This window comes from Chelon labrosus (assembly GCF_963514085.1).
Source record: "Chelon labrosus genome assembly, chromosome: 12".
In the NCBI taxonomy this organism is placed as follows: Eukaryota; Metazoa; Chordata; class Actinopteri; order Mugiliformes; family Mugilidae; genus Chelon; species Chelon labrosus.
The window spans coordinates 24,487,566-24,508,113 of record NC_140345.1 but is presented as its reverse complement, the minus strand read 5'-3'; the positions used below and the strand labels follow the sequence as shown (position 1 = coordinate 24,508,113).

The 20,548-nt window shown below is 42.0% G+C and overlaps 1 protein-coding gene across 1 annotated transcript in view; it reads right to left on the bottom strand.

Annotated features, from left to right (window-relative positions):
- The window catches only part of cubn (cubilin (intrinsic factor-cobalamin receptor)), a gene marked incomplete at its 3' end in the record, with an annotated part of 50,463 nt that overhangs the window by 12,628 nt on the left and 17,287 nt on the right, over positions 1–20,548 (bottom strand). Inside the window, exons 20-49 of the mRNA XM_084556647.1 lie at positions 19,022–19,187; positions 18,686–18,911; positions 18,270–18,400; positions 17,351–17,540; positions 16,540–16,700; positions 15,847–16,028; positions 15,140–15,296; positions 14,229–14,416; positions 13,748–13,907; positions 13,435–13,616; positions 13,081–13,249; positions 11,576–11,757; positions 11,081–11,237; positions 9,738–9,854; positions 9,522–9,635; positions 9,312–9,440; positions 9,100–9,232; positions 7,789–7,994; positions 7,477–7,658; positions 6,989–7,181; positions 5,569–5,766; positions 5,331–5,477; positions 4,812–5,002; positions 4,246–4,414; positions 3,824–3,998; positions 3,372–3,550; positions 2,651–2,860; positions 2,206–2,346; positions 1,005–1,189; positions 684–855 (exon numbers count right to left, since the gene is read on the bottom strand). Of these exons, the coding sequence (XP_084412773.1) occupies positions 684–855; positions 1,005–1,189; positions 2,206–2,346; positions 2,651–2,860; positions 3,372–3,550; positions 3,824–3,998; positions 4,246–4,414; positions 4,812–5,002; positions 5,331–5,477; positions 5,569–5,766; positions 6,989–7,181; positions 7,477–7,658; positions 7,789–7,994; positions 9,100–9,232; positions 9,312–9,440; positions 9,522–9,635; positions 9,738–9,854; positions 11,081–11,237; positions 11,576–11,757; positions 13,081–13,249; positions 13,435–13,616; positions 13,748–13,907; positions 14,229–14,416; positions 15,140–15,296; positions 15,847–16,028; positions 16,540–16,700; positions 17,351–17,540; positions 18,270–18,400; positions 18,686–18,911; positions 19,022–19,187 (5,092 nt within the window). The remainder of the gene's footprint in view (positions 1–683; positions 856–1,004; positions 1,190–2,205; positions 2,347–2,650; positions 2,861–3,371; positions 3,551–3,823; positions 3,999–4,245; positions 4,415–4,811; positions 5,003–5,330; positions 5,478–5,568; positions 5,767–6,988; positions 7,182–7,476; positions 7,659–7,788; positions 7,995–9,099; positions 9,233–9,311; positions 9,441–9,521; positions 9,636–9,737; positions 9,855–11,080; positions 11,238–11,575; positions 11,758–13,080; positions 13,250–13,434; positions 13,617–13,747; positions 13,908–14,228; positions 14,417–15,139; positions 15,297–15,846; positions 16,029–16,539; positions 16,701–17,350; positions 17,541–18,269; positions 18,401–18,685; positions 18,912–19,021; positions 19,188–20,548) is intronic.

Here is a 20,548-nt window from a genome sequence, read left to right as displayed (position 1 = left end):
TCATGGGAAAGTTTTCATCATTAAAGCAATTCTATAAGATGAAGCACAGCAATGCAACCACCATTTAAATCACTTGTGTTGACACAATCTGGACCCAGGACAGGAACCTCAGTGTTGGAAAGGGTAAAGCACCTACCAGGTAGATAGGTGTAGAAGGACATCATATTCATATATACTATATTATACTGCAGATCAGGGGTGTCAAACTCATTTTAGTTCAGGGGCACCTAGCTAGAGACACATTTGATCTCAAGTGGGGGAGAACCAGTAACATAACAGCATAATAACCTATAAATAAAGACACATCCAGATGTTTCTCTTTTTTTTTCAGCACAAAGAAGTACATTATGGAAGTGTTCACATTTAATGAACAATCCTTTTATAAAACATTTTATGAACAACCTGAAAAATCTTAAGAAAAAAGAAATGCTCAGCTCATTGCTGCCATCTGTTGTTTAGTTCTGGGTCTCAGTGTTGTGCTACGTCCACAACTCTGACTAAAACAGTGCGACCCCTAGTGGCAAAATTAGGAATAGCAGTTACTTTTATTGAAAATTTTCAGTTAAAGTCTTCTACGCAAGTCTTCTACTTTATTGTCATACATGTCAGATTGGACCCTCAGGTGGGCCGTGTGTTTGACACCCCTGCTGCAGACAGTAGTTTTGCCAAAGGGAGCATCTTACCTGCAGGCTCATCAGAGGAATAAGAAGCCATGAAGCCACCGTTGGACACAGAAGCGTCCGTTCTGAACACAACGGTCATGGTGTTGCCAGAGGAGCTCACTTCAGTGCCTGTTGGTACTGTGCCACAGAATCGCTGCAGGCGAGGGGCGTCTGCCGACAAACCGTTCAGTACCTAGAAGACGTGGTATTCTGTTTACTATATTAAACAGACTAACTCCAACTCTACGCATTGGTAAAATATGAATATTTAAAAACAAAACAAAAAAAAAAAGGCTACATTGAAAAGGTAAAATGATGAAATGTCAAGACACGTTCACTCACTTCGACGTAGTCAAACACACATCTATCGCTAGAACCTTCCAGTCGCAGGTCGTCGATGGTCAGAGTAACCTTACGACCTGGAGTCACCACCAACTCCCAGCGACACAACCGGCTGTGTGGGTATAAGTTGGGGTAATTGGGGGAGGAGATGGTTCCTGATGGAGCATTCAGCTCACCTCCACATACTGAAGTTAAAAAGGAAAAGTGAAACAGAAGAAAATATTTTATAATAAATGTACTTTACGAATTAATGAAATGACAGAACACACCAGAGCTTTAAGTCATATATTGACAAGGTGACAAAGCTGAAGTACAACCCCCATAAATCAAAAGGATGCTGAAAAACAACTTAAATACTGTAATGCACTCTTTAAAAAAAAAAGGAGAGATTCAGCTTATCCAAAACTCTGATGTTTGGGCTATTAACCAAAACCAAAAGGACAGAACATATCACTCACTGTTTAGCTGCTCTGCACTGGCTTCAACTGACATTTAGGACTTTAAGGTCCTTAATTTTTCTCTCTGACAGAGTAAGATGAGACCTTTAAACGTGGAGTTTATCTACAACTAAATGTCCATAACTGGTTGTAGCACTAACCAATTGCGGAGATTTTTTATTTTTTTTTATCTAAATCGTTTTAAACACATCCCATTATGAAATCCAAATAGCATGTAACCAGACTCATATCACAATGCGAGTCTGAGTACTACAGAACTACTTTTACACTAAGCATTTTCAACTTGTAAAAGACAGCCTAATAGTAACTCGTAAGCTTGTATGTTGTTGCATAAATTGCATACACAAGTGCAATACATTTGCAAAAATACATCTTTAAAAGATAAACTACAGTTTCTCCTTTTATAAACTTAACAGTTGCACACCAAGACCACGATTTCCAAGGTTTCAAACCTTGATATCAAACAAATACTCTGGGAGAAGTGTGACAAATTTGAATTATTTTGGGCTCCACTCTATAAAGAGTGCTGCAGCTGTGAAGGAGGAAAACTATACCATCAAATGGAGCTTTACAAAATTTAGTTACACACTTGGAACAATTTTTTTTTACATCTTTTAAACACTGAATTTCAACATTTGATTATTTTTTTTTTGCTGTTGGCATCACTTTAATCCCATACAAAGTATTTTGTGTCACAATAAATTCTAATATTATGAACCTGTAATCTTTTGAAATGATTATACCTTCGACGCTGGCTTCAAACGACAGCCTGAAGCCAGGTGCACTTCCAGCGGTGTCACTGACAAACTTGACATAGGCAAAACTGTCAGACGTGTCCATCGAGGCTGGAAGGTTACTGCCGCAGTGTCGGCCCAGGAGGCGCCCTACACAAACAGTAAAGGACTTATTAACAACTAAAACTATTTCAAAATATGATGATGTTGAACGAAGAGGCTGCAATGGCAAAATCTAATAGCATCCTTGTGCTTCATTTCAGTTTCATCAAATTTGGTAGAGCAGTTGATCAATCTTAGAACAGGTGGAGCTGGATCTTACAGATGCATTGTTCAAAGCCAGAGCTCTTACTGGCTAATATTGCTGAAGTTTCTTTTAAAGTGGGAAATTCAAAAACAGTAAAAGAATTAAGGTGTTAATCATACATTCAATAGCATCCTCTTTCTCACTCACCTGAGGCATTGTACTCTCTGATCTCCACATAGTCAGCAGAGCAATCTGAACTGTCCTGCAGGGTGAAGTTCACAAAGCTGAGGGTGAGGTAGTGTCCCGTAGGCCCTTCCAGGTACCACTCACAAGTGGAGCTATCAGGATAGTTGGATTCCTGGAAGCCAGGGCTTTGGATCATACCGCTCTGACCAACGTAGGTTCCGCCACATATTGCTGTGAAGAATTGCAGATACAAAATTAGTTGATCTTCAGTTGATGGATAAAAAAAAAAGTCTTTAGCTGTGCAGCCATTTGTGACGGGAGGCTGACCACAAAAACCTGCAGTACATCAGTATTGTCAGGTCGCTAAACTCTTCTCAGTCTGATACCTGATCAAAGATATCAATGTCCGAAAGCTACCGGCTCTAATGAGGTCCCGGGACGGGTTCTCAAAGATTGAACAAGTGCTTCAGTGGATGGATAAAACTCAAGGAAACATGGTTAAGTGCAATCTGTGTCCCTTGTTTTGCATGTTCAATTTAATTTAATCTATATAGGGTCAAGAACAATCCAAATTATCTCAGAGCCTGAAACCTCAAGAGCAGGCACCAGGCAGATGGTGGCAAGGAAAAACTCCAATTTAACAGGAAGTAACCTTTGCAGAACCAAGCTCATATGGGAGCGACCCATCTCCTTAAGGTCAGGGGGGGTCAGTTATACATTTAGAAAACTGTCTGATGTTTACCTATGGAGTACTTTGCCTTGAATCCTTTGTGCGTGACGCTGTGGTCTGTGCGAAACCTGAGCGTCATGGAGGACCCCGTTGAATGTTGGGTAGATGGTCGGCTGTTTCCGCAGAGCCGGGAAATTAAGTCAGAGCTGGACACGGAGCCGTCACGCACCTCCAAGTAGTCATACTGACAGCTGAGAAATACATGAATGAGTATATGAAAATATGACCCCGTGATCCCAAAGCATTGGTACTGGGTGATAGATAGAATGTGAAGAATTAAATACAAATGCTTTTTTAAAAAATCTTATAAAAGGTTTCCCAAGTGACAGTTTAAGGACAGGCTGCTTTAAAAATAGCTGGATAATGACTTGACCAACTGAGTAGTCTATTACTAGTTATCGAGAACTCCGCAGTTTACCGAACAGTATAACAAAGAATGTATAGTTTAGAAACATGAAACTAACTTGTTTGTGGGCTCAATGTAGAATTCATCTTCAAAGTCAAGCTGGACAGACTCCCCGTTGGGCACGGTGATCACCCAGACACAGTCAATGTTCTGGGGGTAGTTCTGAGGATAATTAGGTGAAGTGATGTACCCTGGAGGATCGTCATCACTCAGTTCAATGGCGCCTCCGCATGCTGTGCAAAAACACAAAAGATATGCCTTTTATTTATCATGGTCTGCTTTGCAATAGTGACCAGTTCCATTCATTCACGCAGTAGTGTGTGCACTAGGAGCAGAGGGCTGCCACTTGTGTAGCACTCAGGAGTTGCTCAAGGCACCTCAGCGAGGGAGGCGAGCCTGCAACCAAACTGCACCTCTCTCTAACCACTACCCCACAGCTCCCCCAGATAGGTAGCTAGGTAGATGGGATGTAGACTGTACCCTGACTGTGGGCTTCAAAGATCAGCTTAAAACCAGCAGCCTCGTTACTGGCATCAGACACAAAGTGAAGGAAGAGATGGTTGTCAGTTGTCTGGAGTGTGGACGGAGGGCTTGAACCACAGATACGTTCTCCCAGCGGTGGAGATGATCCGTCCGGACCGTTCCTGAGCTGTGGATATAAAAGGGAGTGAATATAATAACTGTGGACAATAAAATAAAAAAAAAAATTATTAACTGATCAGTGACCTCAGAGATAGAGAAGTAAAACCCAAAATATAATGTATAGAGTAAAGAGTAGTATACTGTGTACAGGAACATCCAAACTAAGGAATTCCTAGTTTGGCGATTCATGCGTTTGAAAGAGATTAAAACTAAATTAATATATTTGGTGGATGCAACTTGCAAAACTCTTAACTATCTCCTGTAGCAGTATGAATATTCTTATACATTTGTCAAATGGACAGTGTCCCCAAACAGATAACGGCAGAACAAGTAAAACATGTGTACAACACACTGACTTTTGTGACTATACTAGAAAATACAGACTTTTCTCTCCGTATTTTTACCTCCAGGTAATCTCCTGTGCTGCAACTAGTGCCGTAGCCCTCAATCTGGAAGGGGCTCTGGAAGGTGACGGAAACCCTGAAGCCAACTGTCACCATCACATGCCAGCTACAGTCCAGACCAGGCAGGTAGTTCTGGGGGTAGTGGGGGCTGCTCAGCGTGCCTCTGTCCACATGCAGGAGGCCACCGCAAGCTGAAAAGACAAAGACGTATTATGATAATTGTTGTTAATATCACCACTGTTGTTGCTCATACTGTGTGCAGACTAGACGTGAGTGTATCCGAAGGCTATGGTTCCATTATTTACTGATGGGAGCAGCAATCAGTGCAATACAGCACATGGCTGCGCCAGGACAGAGACCTGCCCTTAGTTCCTTGTCAGTGCTACTAACTCATCTACGTAAATGTAACAGACGGCGCAATAGCATGGATTCTGTCTGCTTTTATGTGTGCTTTCTGGTATGTCTGAAGGTTTTTTGTAGATGCTGATGATGTTCATTAATGTGCTTCTGGTGTAGGACCTTTTGAGTAGGAGACATTAAAGCCTCGGCCACTGGTCAGGCTGTCTGAGGAAAAGTGGATGTACATGGAGTCTCCTGTCGAGTGGAGAGAACCTGGAGGATCACGACCACACGCAGTAGCCAACACGGGGGACAGACTGGTTTCACCTTGGAAAAACAAATCCATTAAAAATCCATTTTAGTGCCATAATTACGATGACCCATGATAGTTATGATCCTGTGGCGTTTCATGACTTACCATCTCTGATTACAACGCTGTCGTAGTAGCAGGGAGGAGAGCCCTCCATGTCAATAGACAAAAAGTTCAATTCTATAGTTGAGCCCGGAGAGCGAATCAACCAGGTACACTCCTGATCAGGGGGGTAGTTTTCAGGCCAGCCAGGAGAAAAGAAGAATCCAGGAGTCTCCCCTGTCACCAGTTGTCCTCCACATGCACCTGAGACACAGATACACATAAAAACACAGGTTTATTGATACGATGCATACGACTTGATAAGAAAAAGTATGTCCATGAAATCATAATATAATCATATCATATACATGAGGCAAATTTTTACACTGATGACATTACTTCTATTCAACTGTGGCATTCATTGCCTGCGTTTACATGTTCTTTAGTATCCTGATTTTGAGGCTTATCTCGGCTTTGAGCATATCCGGGATATGGTGTTTACATGGAACACAGAGAAACCCGGTTATTCATATCCCTGTATACATGATAAATACCAGAAACCCGTTTTCTGATCACTGTATCCTATCTGCGCATGCGTGTTTCACGTCTTTTTTAATGTTTTCCAACGCGACCTAACTTGTTCAACAGTGCGAGGTGGAAAACCAGCGTCACGTAGCTTTTCCGCAACAGACTTGAATGTGTCGGCATTTCTGTGTTTTCTGCAATCTAAACACGTCGTTATGTTTAGTTCTTTCATTACTTTAAGGCAAAATTCAGTCTCTTCGTCGCTCCGAAAGTGAGAAGTTCTCGTTGCCGCCATGTTGATTGTATATCTAGTGCGTCGCCTGGCGTCACTCGCGCCTGCGCAGACAGTGGGCAGCCGTCAGAGATCGGGATAAGGTGTATACATGCTTCAGTATCCCGGCTTCTATCGGAGTACTCCAGGTAGCAAAGCCGGGTTTCTTGAAATCGGGAAATGAGCATATCCCGATTTCTGAATTCGGGATATGGTGTTTACATGGACAAACACAAAAACGGGATACTTCAAAAACCCGATCAAAACCGGGATACTAAAGACCATGTAAACATGGTCATTGACTGTTGTTTCATCTACAACCTGAACAACATGTTTGTGTTTTCAGTGCATAAATGTAGTTTTCATTTTTACTTATTAGATCAATCTATTTATTTAAGAATATATATAAATATTCTGGTTATTATTCTGGTTATTATTATTATTGCTCCCCATAGGTTATGGCTAATGCATCAAAATTTCCAACAGTTTCTTGAAATACAATAGACAAACCACATTACTTAAGTTATGTGTGTATACTTCAAGTCAAAAACACAACAATGACAGGTGTAGCAAATATAACCTGTATTTTTACCAAAAAAATATCCCCAGCATTTTACATTTTCAACATTTCAATCAAAATGACAGATAAAATTTGAAAAAAATATCACAAAGGGACTGTTTTTGTCTGACCTGGTGGGACAGTGGGCGGTGGTCCAGAGTCCTGTATAGCAGTCCATTCCACCAGGAAGCCTCGTCCTCCTATCAGTGAATCTGACACAAACTGGAGGGTGACGGTGCTTCCTGTACTTCTTACGGGAGCGGGCAGCGTCAGACCACAGAATGTTCCAATGGGGTAATAATGAACGCTGGGGCCATCGAATATCTGGAGAAACCAATGATTGAGCAAAGACCAGGTGAGTCATCAACACAGACCTGTCTGGACTGTCATCAGACCGGCTGGCTGGGGAAGACCTGTGTCCCGATTATACAGTATACTCTATAGTGACTGAAACAGCGAGTTTTAAACAACTATAAAATAACTGATTTGCCACCTGATCCATTTAAAACAAGCCCCTTAAAACAATATGATTTAGTATTATAATAAGAAACAGTGATGTTCAATACATTTAGACACAACGGTGTAAACATGTGACTGCACAGCACACACACAGACTTACCTTCAGATGGTCATAGTAACAGTCGTACAGGTCCTCTATGTCAAAAACCAAGAAGCGTATCTGGATGTACTTGTTTCCTTCCACTGTTATGGTCCAGCGGTAGTGGGCATTATTGGGATACGTCCTGGGATACAGTGGGGAAGCTATTTGACCAGACTCCCCAGTCACGTCAACACCATACACTGAGGAAAAGAGAGAAAGTTGAGTGACTAGACTCTAGATCTCTTGAGCTCACAATCGACTCACAGTAACAATAACTGTACAATTAAATTAACGAAGGTCGGTGAACTGCACTCATTCGAAGAGACTCACAGTGTGAGAAGGTAGCTCTGAACCCTGCTCCGCTAATTGATGAATCGGAGACAAATTTAACCCAGAGGATGTGACCAGCCACAGAGGTGTAGTTGGACGGAAGTGTTTCTCCACAGAAGCGATCAACCAAAGGCCCGGTGGAGTTGCCTTCTCTGATTTCCAGGTAGTCATTGAGACAGTCGGAGCCCCCTTGGAGGTGAAACATGCTGAACGAAAAAAAAGAAGAACGTTATTGATATAAAAGTTCCTCTAAATACTACGCTACTACTACTACAATAACAAAACAAGTGTGAAACATTAAACTAGCCAAATATTTATGGTTGTCAGCGAACACTGACACTGATCTGTGATAAATATTCTTATTCTAAGTTCCCTTATACATTTTATAGAGTAGATGGATAAAAGTCTTCTCAAAACTTTATTGAACATATAACCTTGCGCACTAGAAAATTGTGGAGACCATTTTCTTGCATTTATATACCGCTTTTTCACCTACAGGTCAAAGCACTTTGCAATCGCAGTGACGCATCTGTTGTTCACAATTTCAACTGATGCTTGAAATTGTGTCCGTTATCATGTGTTCCAGGTACTGGAGGTTGAACCGTAAAACCTCCTGCTCTAACTTTGGAGCCACAGTCACCAATGCCTAGCCTGACGTAGCCATACTCAATTCTAGTCAGAATGTGAGTCTGATACTGCTCCATTGGGCTGTGATTATGGGGCGTGTTTCAACCGAACCAGGAAAAAAAACGTATGTGTGACGTATGTTAATTGTGTCCCATCTTCTTAGCGACCATCGGAGCCAGATAAATTAAACTTTCGCCGAATCCCGTAGGAAGGACGGCAAAAACATCTTTCCGATTAACAAATGCCTTGATTGCATTTATCTGTTCCTCTTTTAAAATTAATGCGCTGTCGATATCTTCTAGAACAGACTCGATGGCAGAATCTACACAACTCAGTTCTCCAGCGGCAGCCATCTTTGTTGTAAACAAATTCAACCCAAGCGCTCTTTGGTGACGTGATTACGTTACTGTTGATCATCTGTCCATCATCGTATAAAGCCCGCCCTGAGAATCTGATTGGTACAAACAGCTCCTGTTCGAGCATAATTGCGCCTCAACGGAGCAACGCCAGACTGAACTTCCAGACCTCAAATGTTGTGGGCGGGACTAAGTTCGGCTGGCACCCAGGCTAACCAATGCCACCACAAAAACAGGAATTCAGTCATGTTACTCTTGAATTTAGATGAATTCAACACACCGTACACCCCAACGTCAAAGATGAAATTCCATGCTCAAACTGACTCACATGAACGAGAGCTGGAGACGGTTGCCCGGTGAGCTCCTGATGGTCCACACGCACTCAACATTAGGTGGGTAAGCATCTGGAAAGTTGGGACTGTTGAACGCACCATTCTCCATCACCATATCTCCTCCGCAACCTACGCAGAAGAGATGAGAAGAAGAATAATGTCTCCTGGAGGTCCTGACTATGAGACTACAATGAGGTATGTGTCTTACTGGAGGTGGAAGCTGAGTACGTGGCTCTGAATCCTTTTTTGGAGACGGAAGAGTCAGTTTTGAAGTTCACTACTAAAGAGTTGCTGAATGATGTCACTGGGTGAGGTATTTCATAGCCACAGTATCGCCCTAACAAAATTAAACAAACAGAAATTATATTAATAGAGCGATCACACTTAAATGTGAAAAATTTATATGCAGTATATCTACCTATAGAAGGTGCCTGGTAGTTGTCACCATCAAGGATCTCGACAGCATCGTGTGAGCAGTTGGAGTTGACCATCTCCAACTCAAAGTCAGTGAACGACAAGGTCACATGGTTGACTAGCCACAAAAAAAGACAAGTCAGTGGTTAAACATTTTCTACTTGACATATATAAAAAGACGAGTTTATCTCCGCTGAGGACCTTGACTTAGGCAACTCACATGGTTCCTGCGCTGTGATAATCCAACTACAGTTCAGATTGTGTGGGTACAGTCCTGGGTACCGCGGTGACGCAATAGCACCACCAACATCATCTGTTGTAATGGTTGCACCACAAGCTGTCAGAGACAAAAAAAGAAGAAAAAAAGTCAGTCATTACAACATGCAGGCTGAGCAACACCAACCAGGCATAACATTATGACCACTTTCCTAATATTGTATAGGTCTCCAAAACTGTTCATGTTTTTTTTTTGTTGTTCCTAAAGTGTTTTTGTGTGTGTGTCTGTGTCAGGCTGCATCCTGCTGGGGATGGCTGCTGCCATCAAGGAGTGTCATTGCTATGGAGTGGGGGCAACATCAACACTAATGAATGCCAGGTTCAAAAGTTTCCCAGCAGAATAATGTATTGTTACAAGATGGTCAATGTTGTTTACTTCGTTCAATGGTCATAATGTTGTGGCTGATTGTTTATACACCTACAAGAAGACTATGCAGAAGATCTGAATGAGACCGAAATGCTTTTTTTTTGTTACATATAATGTAAAACTGAATCAGGCAGCAACCTCTGTACGTGTATGCGTTTATCAAATTATTTAATAATAATAATAATAATAATACATTTTATTTAAAAGCGCTTTTCAAGATACTCAAAGACACTTTACATAAAAAGGACATCAAATTAGCAAAACAATGTGAAATATAACATCAAAAACACAATAAACTGAGCTAAACATTAAAAGCAATTTTAAAAAGGTGTGTTTTTGTCAGAGATTTGAAGGTAGGAAGGTCGGTACAGTCGCGGATGTGTTTGGGGAGAGAGTTCCAGAGGGAGGGGGCAGCTGCAGAGAAGGCTCTGTCGCCCCAGGTTCGATGCTTGGTCTTGAGTGGTGGAGTAAGGAGGTTTGCGTCACATGAACGGAGGCTGCGGGATGGATTGTGGCGATGGAGCAGGTCAGTGAGAGAGGAAGGGGCCTGGTTATGGAGGGCTTTGTGTGTGAGGAGGAGGATTTTGAACTGAATACGCTGTGGAACCGGGAGCCAGTGGAGTTTCTGGAGGACAGGAGTGATGTGATCACGGGAGCGGGTGTGGGTGAGCAGACGTGCAGCAGAATTTTGGATGTACTGAAGTTTATTTAAAGTTTTCCTGCTTGATATATAAACCTGACTGCATCAGATTTCGCTAAATTTAAGTCTGTTTCTGTTTTATTAAATGTGTAGATTTTGTAACTCTATAGCTGAAGCAATGTATCTTAAGAATGTATTATGGCACGAGAGTATGAAGGACGGATGGATTAATGGACAGATTGGTCGATTTAAGTTTCAAGTGACCCAAAAGAAGACCCACCTTCAGAGAAGCGAGCACTGAAGCCACGGTGATTCCGACTGGAGTCCGAACGAAAGCGAACGTAGATGGTGTTCTGTGTGGAGGTGATGGGCGGAGGAGCAGCGGTTCCACAAATGCGGGCAAGCAGAGGAGAAGATGCGGATGGTCCATTGTAGATCTAGAGACAGAGCAACTGGTTTAAACAAAGCGATGTAGCTTTTAAGGATGGCAGAATAAAAGTCCTGATATTCTGTGGTAAATGGACAGCATCATTTTACACTCTGCTTCAATAAACGATAACCATGCAAGCACCTTCCTCTCAGCCAGGTGTCAGTGTCTTTCTCAAGGACATTTCAAGTAGACTGAATCTTAGCAGGGTCACTGGATCTGACCCCCTCTAAATCAATGGCTGAAGCCCTTGAGCAAGGTACCTTTCCTATTGCTCCTGAAATCATTTCATGCCCAGACAATGTGCTTGTCCTCAGATATTGTCAGTAACTCAAATCAGTTACTCACAGCCACATAGTCATAGGTGCAGCTGCTATGAAATTCAATGTCCAGGTCTGTGAAATTCAAGAAGACACGGTGGTTGGGATCCACAGAGATGACCCACGAACAGTCCACATTGCTGGGATAGCTGTTGGGATACAAAGGAGAATGGATCTCCCCTGCTGGAGCGGTGACTGGGCCTCCACAGCCTGCAGGGAGAAAGAAGTAGGTTATTGAAAGGGCTGGGAAAGAAAAATGTACAGCTCATCTTTGATGCATTGATGTTAGAGGTCGTACAGACTGGCCGACTAGTACGTTTGTCGACTTTATTGCTGTGCCATGACGCTTTAAGCATCACGTCAACTAGTCACTGAGCACATGACAATAACAACATGGACGCCTCCAAGAAGACAGGTGAGGAGCCCAGTGGGTCGTTTCAGCAAACTAGCAGCAGTTCATCAAGCGTGTAGAAATACTTCATTAAAGATGAAACCAAAACTACTGTGACGTGTCTGGACAGTAGTCAATTAAATCAAGAATTCATTTGATGGTGAATTTCGTCAAAGTTAATAGACCTTCAGCTGCAGTATACAGAGAAGGCTTTAAAGAAATACTACATCTTACAACACACTGTGGAGTACTATTAAATGCTACTGATGGTGCTGAGTTGCTGCCTGTTTTTATACAGGCTATACATATCTGCTGCTCACAGTATGTAGCACACGAGCTGTCTGTTCTCAGCATATGTATTCAGGTCAAGAATATAGATTTCATTGTTGCAAAGCATTACTTTCTACTGTGTTTTTATTAGTGACGTCATCAGCGTCTAGTCAGTGTCGACTTGACTTTCATCACAGAACAGTCAACTTTTAAAAAAAATAATCTGAAGCCGTGCAACCCCTAATTGGCAGTAATGGTCTATGTTACTAGCCTGACGAGCCAGACCCACATTAAATACAGGGTCTGGGCACTCTCCATAGACAGGGCTCAACCGGAGGGGTGGGATAAACGGTTGTCTTTCAAACTCCCTCTCCACGCATTAGGATAGCGCTACAACCAGTCAGAGCAACGAAGAAGGTGACGTAGTCAGAGCGACGGAAAAGAGAGTTCCTTTCTCAGAGAAAAGCTTAACTTCAAGTCTTTCAGAGTGGCGGCCAAAGCTGATTCGAAAGAAAGTTGTTCGCTAGCAGCAGCCATCGCTCTGGTAGTTCTAGCAGGATGGGGAATTCACACGTAATTCACAGAACTTATGGTCGCAGGTCAGTCGTCATCATGTTAAACCCGCCCACCGACTCGTGATTGGCCCGGTCCATTTTGGATTTTTCGAAATCTCAAGTCAACGGAGAGTAACTAGACTGCCCCTGGAGGCAAATGTAATTTGTTGCCGCTAGGGGCGCGTCTAGATTCTAGGCTACTATGTTACTGCTTTGTCCCCCCAAATGACAGCTGTAGTGTCTGTAATGTAGTATTCTAAGTTATAGTAGCACAGATGTATGTGACAATGTCATACACTGAATGATGCCGAAACCCACCTCCTTGGACTTCAACCCAACTGGCATTAAATCCACGACCGCTGACATAGGCATCAGATTTGAAGCGAACTGTGAGTAGGTTGCCAGTGCTCGAGACCTGCATTGGGCTGGATGTTGCGCTGCAGAGTTTGGCCAGCTGAGGGGCTGAGAGGTCGGGGCCTCCATACACCTGAGGGAAAATGAAAATGGTGAAATTATGAAATTATAAATTATGGTGAAAGCACCAAATGCAAATTTTATGGGTTTAAATTGCTGTAACTGATTTTCGGGAAATCTTTCTTTGTCTTCATTTGTAAAGTTGCTCCATTGTACCAACACTAGTGTTTCTAGCAAAGACATCGGTTCATATCTTACTTCCAGGACATCATAGCGGCAGTCCGAGTGGAACTCGACGTCAAACTCATGGATGGTGAGGGTAATACTGCTGCCAGCTGATGTGGTGATGAACCACACACACTCTCTGTTATCTGGATACTTGTTCGGGTAGCCTGGGCTGTTGAAAGAGCCACTGGGGCCAAAGAGGTCGTCACCACAACCTGCAGAAACATGACGCGGACACATTACACAAGTCACAGAATCATCGGTTTCAAATTGTTTGTTCGTTCATTGACTCATTGAGGATTGAGATCTCTGTATGAAATTGTCCTGTTGATGTTTCCTGTCTTACCATGTTGGTACCACATCATCTGGAAGCCAGGCATTGCCATAGATGCGTCTGATCTGAACACCACAGTGAGGGCTGAGCTTGTGGTGCTGTTGGCTGGTGGGGGGTTATATCCACAGAATGTACCAATCAGAGGAGACTCCTCGTTCGGCCCATTATAGAGCTAGGCCAGTAAAATTGGGGAGAAACTGGTGTGAGTTCAGAGAGTAATACACAGTTGCAACAAAAAAATGACAAAAAATAAAAAATGTGCCTGTACTTCTTGAACTTACAAAAGAACAGGAATGTTCAACAATATAATGCTACAGAAGAAACAGTGTACGGCAAAATAAACAAAATATGTCAGTACCATAATCCTTTATTTATCCAGGAGATAAAAAAGTTAAAATATATACATATATTAAATAACAGATAGATAATTTAACACAATAGAAGTTGTACGTATGTATATTTTCATGCATTGATGTGGTTGGGTTGCGAGTACCTTAACGTAGTCAAAGCTACAGGTGATGCTGGATTCCAGACTGAAGGCAGTGAAGGTGTAGTTGATGGCGTTTCCAGTGATGGCTTGGATGGTCCAGCTGCACCGGGTGTTGAGTGGGTAGTTTTGGGGATAGTTAAGTGACTCGACCACTCCTCTGCGTTGACCTGAGATGAGTATGTTATCGCATTCTGAAAAGATACAGAACCAGACATTAATGTGAAGCACAGAACAAAACGAATTTCATTAGTTTCATACTGGTAACCGACACTGAATAATTATTTAACTTGTATGCAACCCAAAGTATATTATTAAGCATAAGTTTTCTCATTAATCCCCTGCAATCCCTGATTTTCTTAGTAGGGTACAAGCAGGATAAGAAAAATCTTCATGAATCTCCAGGAGAGGAGATGTAGTTTATTTATCATCGGATCAGCCGAATATATAAGGATCAGATTGGGCAAAAAAAATGAATGAACACTCCCTCCTCAAGTAGGACTTATTGCATGGTTATGAACCACTCCAACAAAAGTGTGCACACAGAATTTGTTGTGGGAGATGCCATCAATTTTTTATTCGTTACTTGATGGTTATTAATTTTCATTTATACTGTTTAGTTTAGATAAATGAATATGTTCCTTCCTGCTTGTGTTCCTTTTGGAGTTCAGACAAATACCAATTGAAATTAAAACTGTAGTGATCACTAAAATGGATTTTGATCATAAAAACAATTGATCTATTAATATTTCACAACTAAATCTAGTGGTGAATGTGTTTACAAGGGGAAATGTTTACTTCAGCCACATAGCATAAATGTCCTGGAGCTGCAAAATTATAAAATATACTGTATAATGCACAATTAAACACGATTAGTATTTTCAGACAATGTGTCACGAAAGTATGTGTGTTCATACTGGTGGTGTAGGATGCCAGGAAGCCTCCGGCGCCGATGCTGCTGTCTGTGCGGAGTTTGACATATAGCTCATTGCTGGAGGAGTTGATGGGGCTGGGTATCTCATTACCACACAGTTTGGCCAGCTCTGGAGAACTGCTGCTGTTTCCATCGTTCACCTGAACACACAAACACACATAAGGGAAATGAGACAAAATGCATTTTCATATCTCTTTTACAATTGAGACCTGGACAAGTATGGCAGCAGCACAGTTTCTTAAAGAATTAACATGAAAACATAAAATCACAGAGTTGCATAACATAGAAATGCTAAGCAAAACATATGCACACAGACAAACAGGGCTCAACAGTTTTCACCATCTTTTTAAACTCATTCAGGGATACTAAGTTATGAAGTTTGTAATTAGACTGTAGTTTGTTCCATGCACCAGGAGCAGAACACCTAAAAGCTGTCTTTCTTAATTCAGTTTGTAACTTAGGAACCACAAATTGTAGTATATCCTTAGAAGGGAGACTTTATTTTCCATATTTCAAGTCTAAAAGAGAGAATAAATATGTAGGAACCATGCCGTAGATTTGTAAATAAAAACATACCAATGAGTAAGTCCGCCTGGTAATCATAGGACTCATACTCATTGAAAATAACTTTTCAGTGAGTACTATACATATATATTATGAATCCACATGGTGTAGAGGTACAGTACTCACAGCCAGGTAATCATAGGAGCAGCTGATGCTGGACTCCAGGTGGAACTCAGAGAAGGAGAGCAGGAGTTGACTGCCCTGGCTGGTCCTAATGTTCCAGTAGCACTCAGCATTAGGGTGGTAGGGCAGGGGGTAGTTGGGTGAGGAAAATGCTCCTGACGCGGTTGTCAACATTCCTCCACAACCTTGGGAAAAAAAATGGATGAAATGAGGCATATATGCATGCATAAGTTATTTTATTCTCCGTTTCCTTTCATTCAAATGACTGAACTTTAGGTTCTGGGTCTGGGAGGACATGTGTGTCAAGGTATGGACTTTTGAATTGTTTTCTGTAACCCTGTTTGGTTTTTCATACATACAAAGACTAAGGAGGCACAGGTGAGAGTAGCGAGGAAGGAGCACACAAGGAGTAAGGAATCACATAATCACAAGACAGACAGGAAGTACGGACAAAGAAAAGAAACACCAGAGAAGAAACTTTCAAAAAAAGAACAAGAAACTCGAGGAAAACCAAACCAAAGTAACACCTGAGAGTATACTGTTATTTAATGAGACATGCATGTAATTCAAATCCTCTGAAATTGTATGAGACGGAAGTAAAGCACCTGAACTGGACAATCTGTGCTCTGTACTTTCTCAACCTAACGTGGCTAAAATGTGAAAAACTAACATGATAAGACAATATTAACCACTCACCAGACTGTGTTCCATCCCAGTGGGCGATGAATCCACGGCGCGGCACTGTGGCATCGGAGCGGAATCTAACCCACAAGCGGTTGCTATGGGACACCAGGACTGGAGGTTTCTGACCAGCGCAGAACTTGCCAATGAGAGGAGAGGTCTCATAGCCACCATCCCTAAACAAGACAAGTTAAAAATGTCAGTGGTCTGACGGGTGCATCTTGCCAAGTGCTTAAAACACGTTAAATATAAAACATTAGTTCTGGCTGATAGTCTTTGGATGCAAATTAGCGGTTTCAATTTTCTATTCTCACTCATCCGGAAACAACCTGCACACTCATATCCTATAAATTAGGGTTAACGTTATTTTCTTGGAGCATGAAAGAACTGGAGGCAAATCCGAGCATTTTAAAGTTAAAACTTTGAACTTCAATTTTATACAACACTGTACTCAAACTAAAAGAGGGGAAAGTTTATTTTATTTTAAAGATAATTTTGATTCGTTTCAGGAATTATTTTGAATACATTTTGAAGTTTTTCACTTTCATTTATATTTTGATATTTGAGTTCTTGTTTTTTCTCAGTTGCAGTTCAAGATCCAAATTTGAGCCTTCATTATCAGAGCTTTTATTTCAAGTTAATGACACATTTGGCCTGAATTTGGTTCTTAACCTCTTACTCTGTGACCAAAAACCACAGACTAAACAAAAATGATAAGCCTTAGGACTTTAATGTCAGAGTTGCTCTGTTGGGAACTGATTATGCCCCCCACTAATCCCTCTTCTTCCAAGATCGCCAGACTTAACCACCTTAACCGTTTCCTTACCTGATCTCCACAAAGTCAAATCTGCAAGAAGGAAGGGAGCCCTCCAACTCAAAATCGGTGAAGTTCAGCATAATCTGCATGTTGACCTGGACAATGATCTTGAAGACGCAGTCTCTACTGTTGGGGTAGAAGTCAGGGTAGTTGGGTGAACTGAGGGACCCTGTAGGAGTGTAGAAGGTCTCACCACAGTCTGACAAGAGAGAATGGTTGAGAAATAAGCACAATAAGGAAAATGAGCAAATCTAAACAAATAACACATCCTAGAAAAACTTGTGAAACAACACTTTCTGAATTTCCCTCAGATGAAATAGATTCATTTAAATATTTTGTGTCTGCTTTAACCAAAAAATATACAACAAGGAACAAGGACTAGTTTGCGTCACATCATTCTTAGGCTACTTTTCTCTTTCTGTCTAAATCAAATAGTAAAAATCTCTTTTCAGAATCTCTTTTTCTGAGAAATGAACTAGAACTACTTTAGTACAACTGAATTGACTGCTCACAGTCATCTGATTCACTTCCACTTCACATACATTTAATTTTAGGTGCCGCAAAACCATAATAAAAAGCAGTTACTTAAATAATTTACAATTCAACCATTCCACCTTTATGCAACAGATGCAAACACATAACACTATGAACATTACCATTACTCACTTATTTTTATATTTTGGCCATCTTTCTTTCAGTTTCCCTCTTATTATTATGTGGCATGTTTCTGCCATTCAGATTGCATTGCAGCATCAACAGACTATTATATCATGCTTGCGTTCTCATCTTAAAATACGTATATATCCCCCACAGTATAGTTATTGGTGTGACTCCCAGTTGGTTCAATCTTCAGTTTTTTGTTTTTTTTCTCTAGTTAAAACTTATAATAGAAAAAGAGCTCATGCAATGTAGTCTTGTTCAAGTTCACCTGTGGTGGCGTTGATGGAAATATAGCTGGCGGAGAAACCTTCTCTGGATGAACTTGTGTCGGTCACAAACAACACGGTCAGCACGTTGTCAGTGCTCGTGATGGATGGAGGCACCGAACGCCCACAGTACCTGCATGAACACACAACACACACACACACACAAACACAATGAATATAATGGTTGCATGGGGGGAAAAGAAAAACTCAGAGGCATGAAGCTCCACAGCCTGAAGTCAAGGAAGATGCAAGCAGCACGTCTGCCCCCAGCCATGAGCAGCAATGTTCGTATGGCATTAACATTTAGTTTGATCTGGAATGTACCCCTAAAATCTGAAGTGCCACAAGTTAATGCGGAGTGGCGGAGACTGTTGCTACTTGAAAGAGAGCTGGGTGAGCATGTGTCGTACATGCGTACCTGCCGATCATGTTTCCGGTCTGCACGGTGCCGTTGTCGTAGACCTCCAGGTAATCGTAGTTGCAGTGAACATGATACTCCAGGTTGAACGTGTCAAACGACAGGCGAATCAGGTTGCCAGGGGGAACATTGATGTACCAGGTACAATTGACTCCATGGGGGTAGTTGTTGGGGTGGCCGGGGCTTGTAATAATGCCTGAAGGGCTAGTCAGGGTGTCACCACAGCCTAACACAGGACGGACGGGAGAAAGCAAACGTGTTCAGGCAGACGTAAAATAAAAAGTTTGACATAAATCATTATTAAGGAATTACAACGGTGTTATAGATATTTCTCACCCTCTAGGGCAGAGTCATAGGCTGCTTCAAAACCATGATTGCTGATGGAGGAGTCCGTCCTGAATTTGATGTACATTGATCTCTGAGTGGACTGCAGCATGGGGGGGATCTCAGTGCCACAAAACGTCCCCAGCAGCGGAGAGCTAGACATGGAGCCATCTCTGACCTGAAACAAGAAGAGGATATACACGCACCAGTAAATAATATTCACTATCCCTCGTCCACACCGTGAATATGACTGGGATTTTGTGTATTTGGCGACACACTTGTAGCACCCATGGTAAAAGAAAACATGCCATCAAATAAAATCTTTACAGTATAGTGTTTTTGTCACTGTGTAGGTATAATACATAACCAGACATATACACAACAAGTAAAACTATTTACTGATTCAAGATGCTGAGCAAATTATTTTATTTGTTTTTCTTAATTTAAGTATAATCATACAAAAAGGGATGGCAGACACTATGAGCCGAAGCTCCACGATAAGACTTTATTGTTGTGTCATCTTTCCAGTGTTTCCCACACATAGACGAATCGGTGGCGGTGCGCCACAGATTCAACTCCGACCGCCACAGATTCAACACCGACCAAAAAAAAAAAAAAAAAAAGATTCAACACCGACCATCACATATTGCGTTTCATTATTGTTTTTTTACGCTATTTAAAACACGCAGCGTATTCGTTCAGCGGCATTTCCTTTCCCTGCTCTCTCTCCGTCTCTCTGTCACTCACGCGTCTCTCTCTCTCACACACACACTGTCTGTCTGGATTAGAGTGCGGATCGGGCCGCATTTTTCTGTCCGAGTCCGGCCCGCGTCCGACAGAGCAGTAACCGAACCCGACCCGAGCCCGACAGGCATTAAGATATTTATGTCCGAGCCCGACCCCAGCCCGACACAGTTAAAATCTAATTTTCTTCTCATACTAATGACACATGCACTTTTTTGTGTGGAAAGCCCGCTTTTATTAAGCAACTGTAGGAAGGCGTTCGGAAATGTCAACAGATGAGCGCGTTAGCGCACACGGGGCAAAAAGTGCCGTTATAACACAGGCGCACACATGTAGCTTAATGCGCACGTCTTTCGTTGTCCTGGTTAGTTTGACACATTTCCGCACACAGGAAGACGGATTTGGGGTAATATTTTAATCACAAAAACGAACCTTTGCATCAAGTGAAACAGGCCCATTGGCTACCTACATAATAAGCAGTTTTAAATTTTAAATGGTCAATGCCTTATCGCGCTGATGTGACCGAGCCCGAGCATCCTTTCTAAATATCTGTCCGAACCCGGCCCGGCCCGTCGGGTACCGTCGGGTCGGGTATCCATCCTCTAGTCTGGATCATCTGTGTCCTCATGCACGTACCCTATTCAATCGTTCTTTTCATTCCCCAACCCCCCCCCCCGGGCCGACCACCACACATTGCTTTCAAATCTGTGGGAAACACTGCTTTCATACAGATTTCTGTTCTAGAGCGACCTTTTTAGAGGTTTCTTGGCTTGTTTTATTAAAGGGTTGGTAATC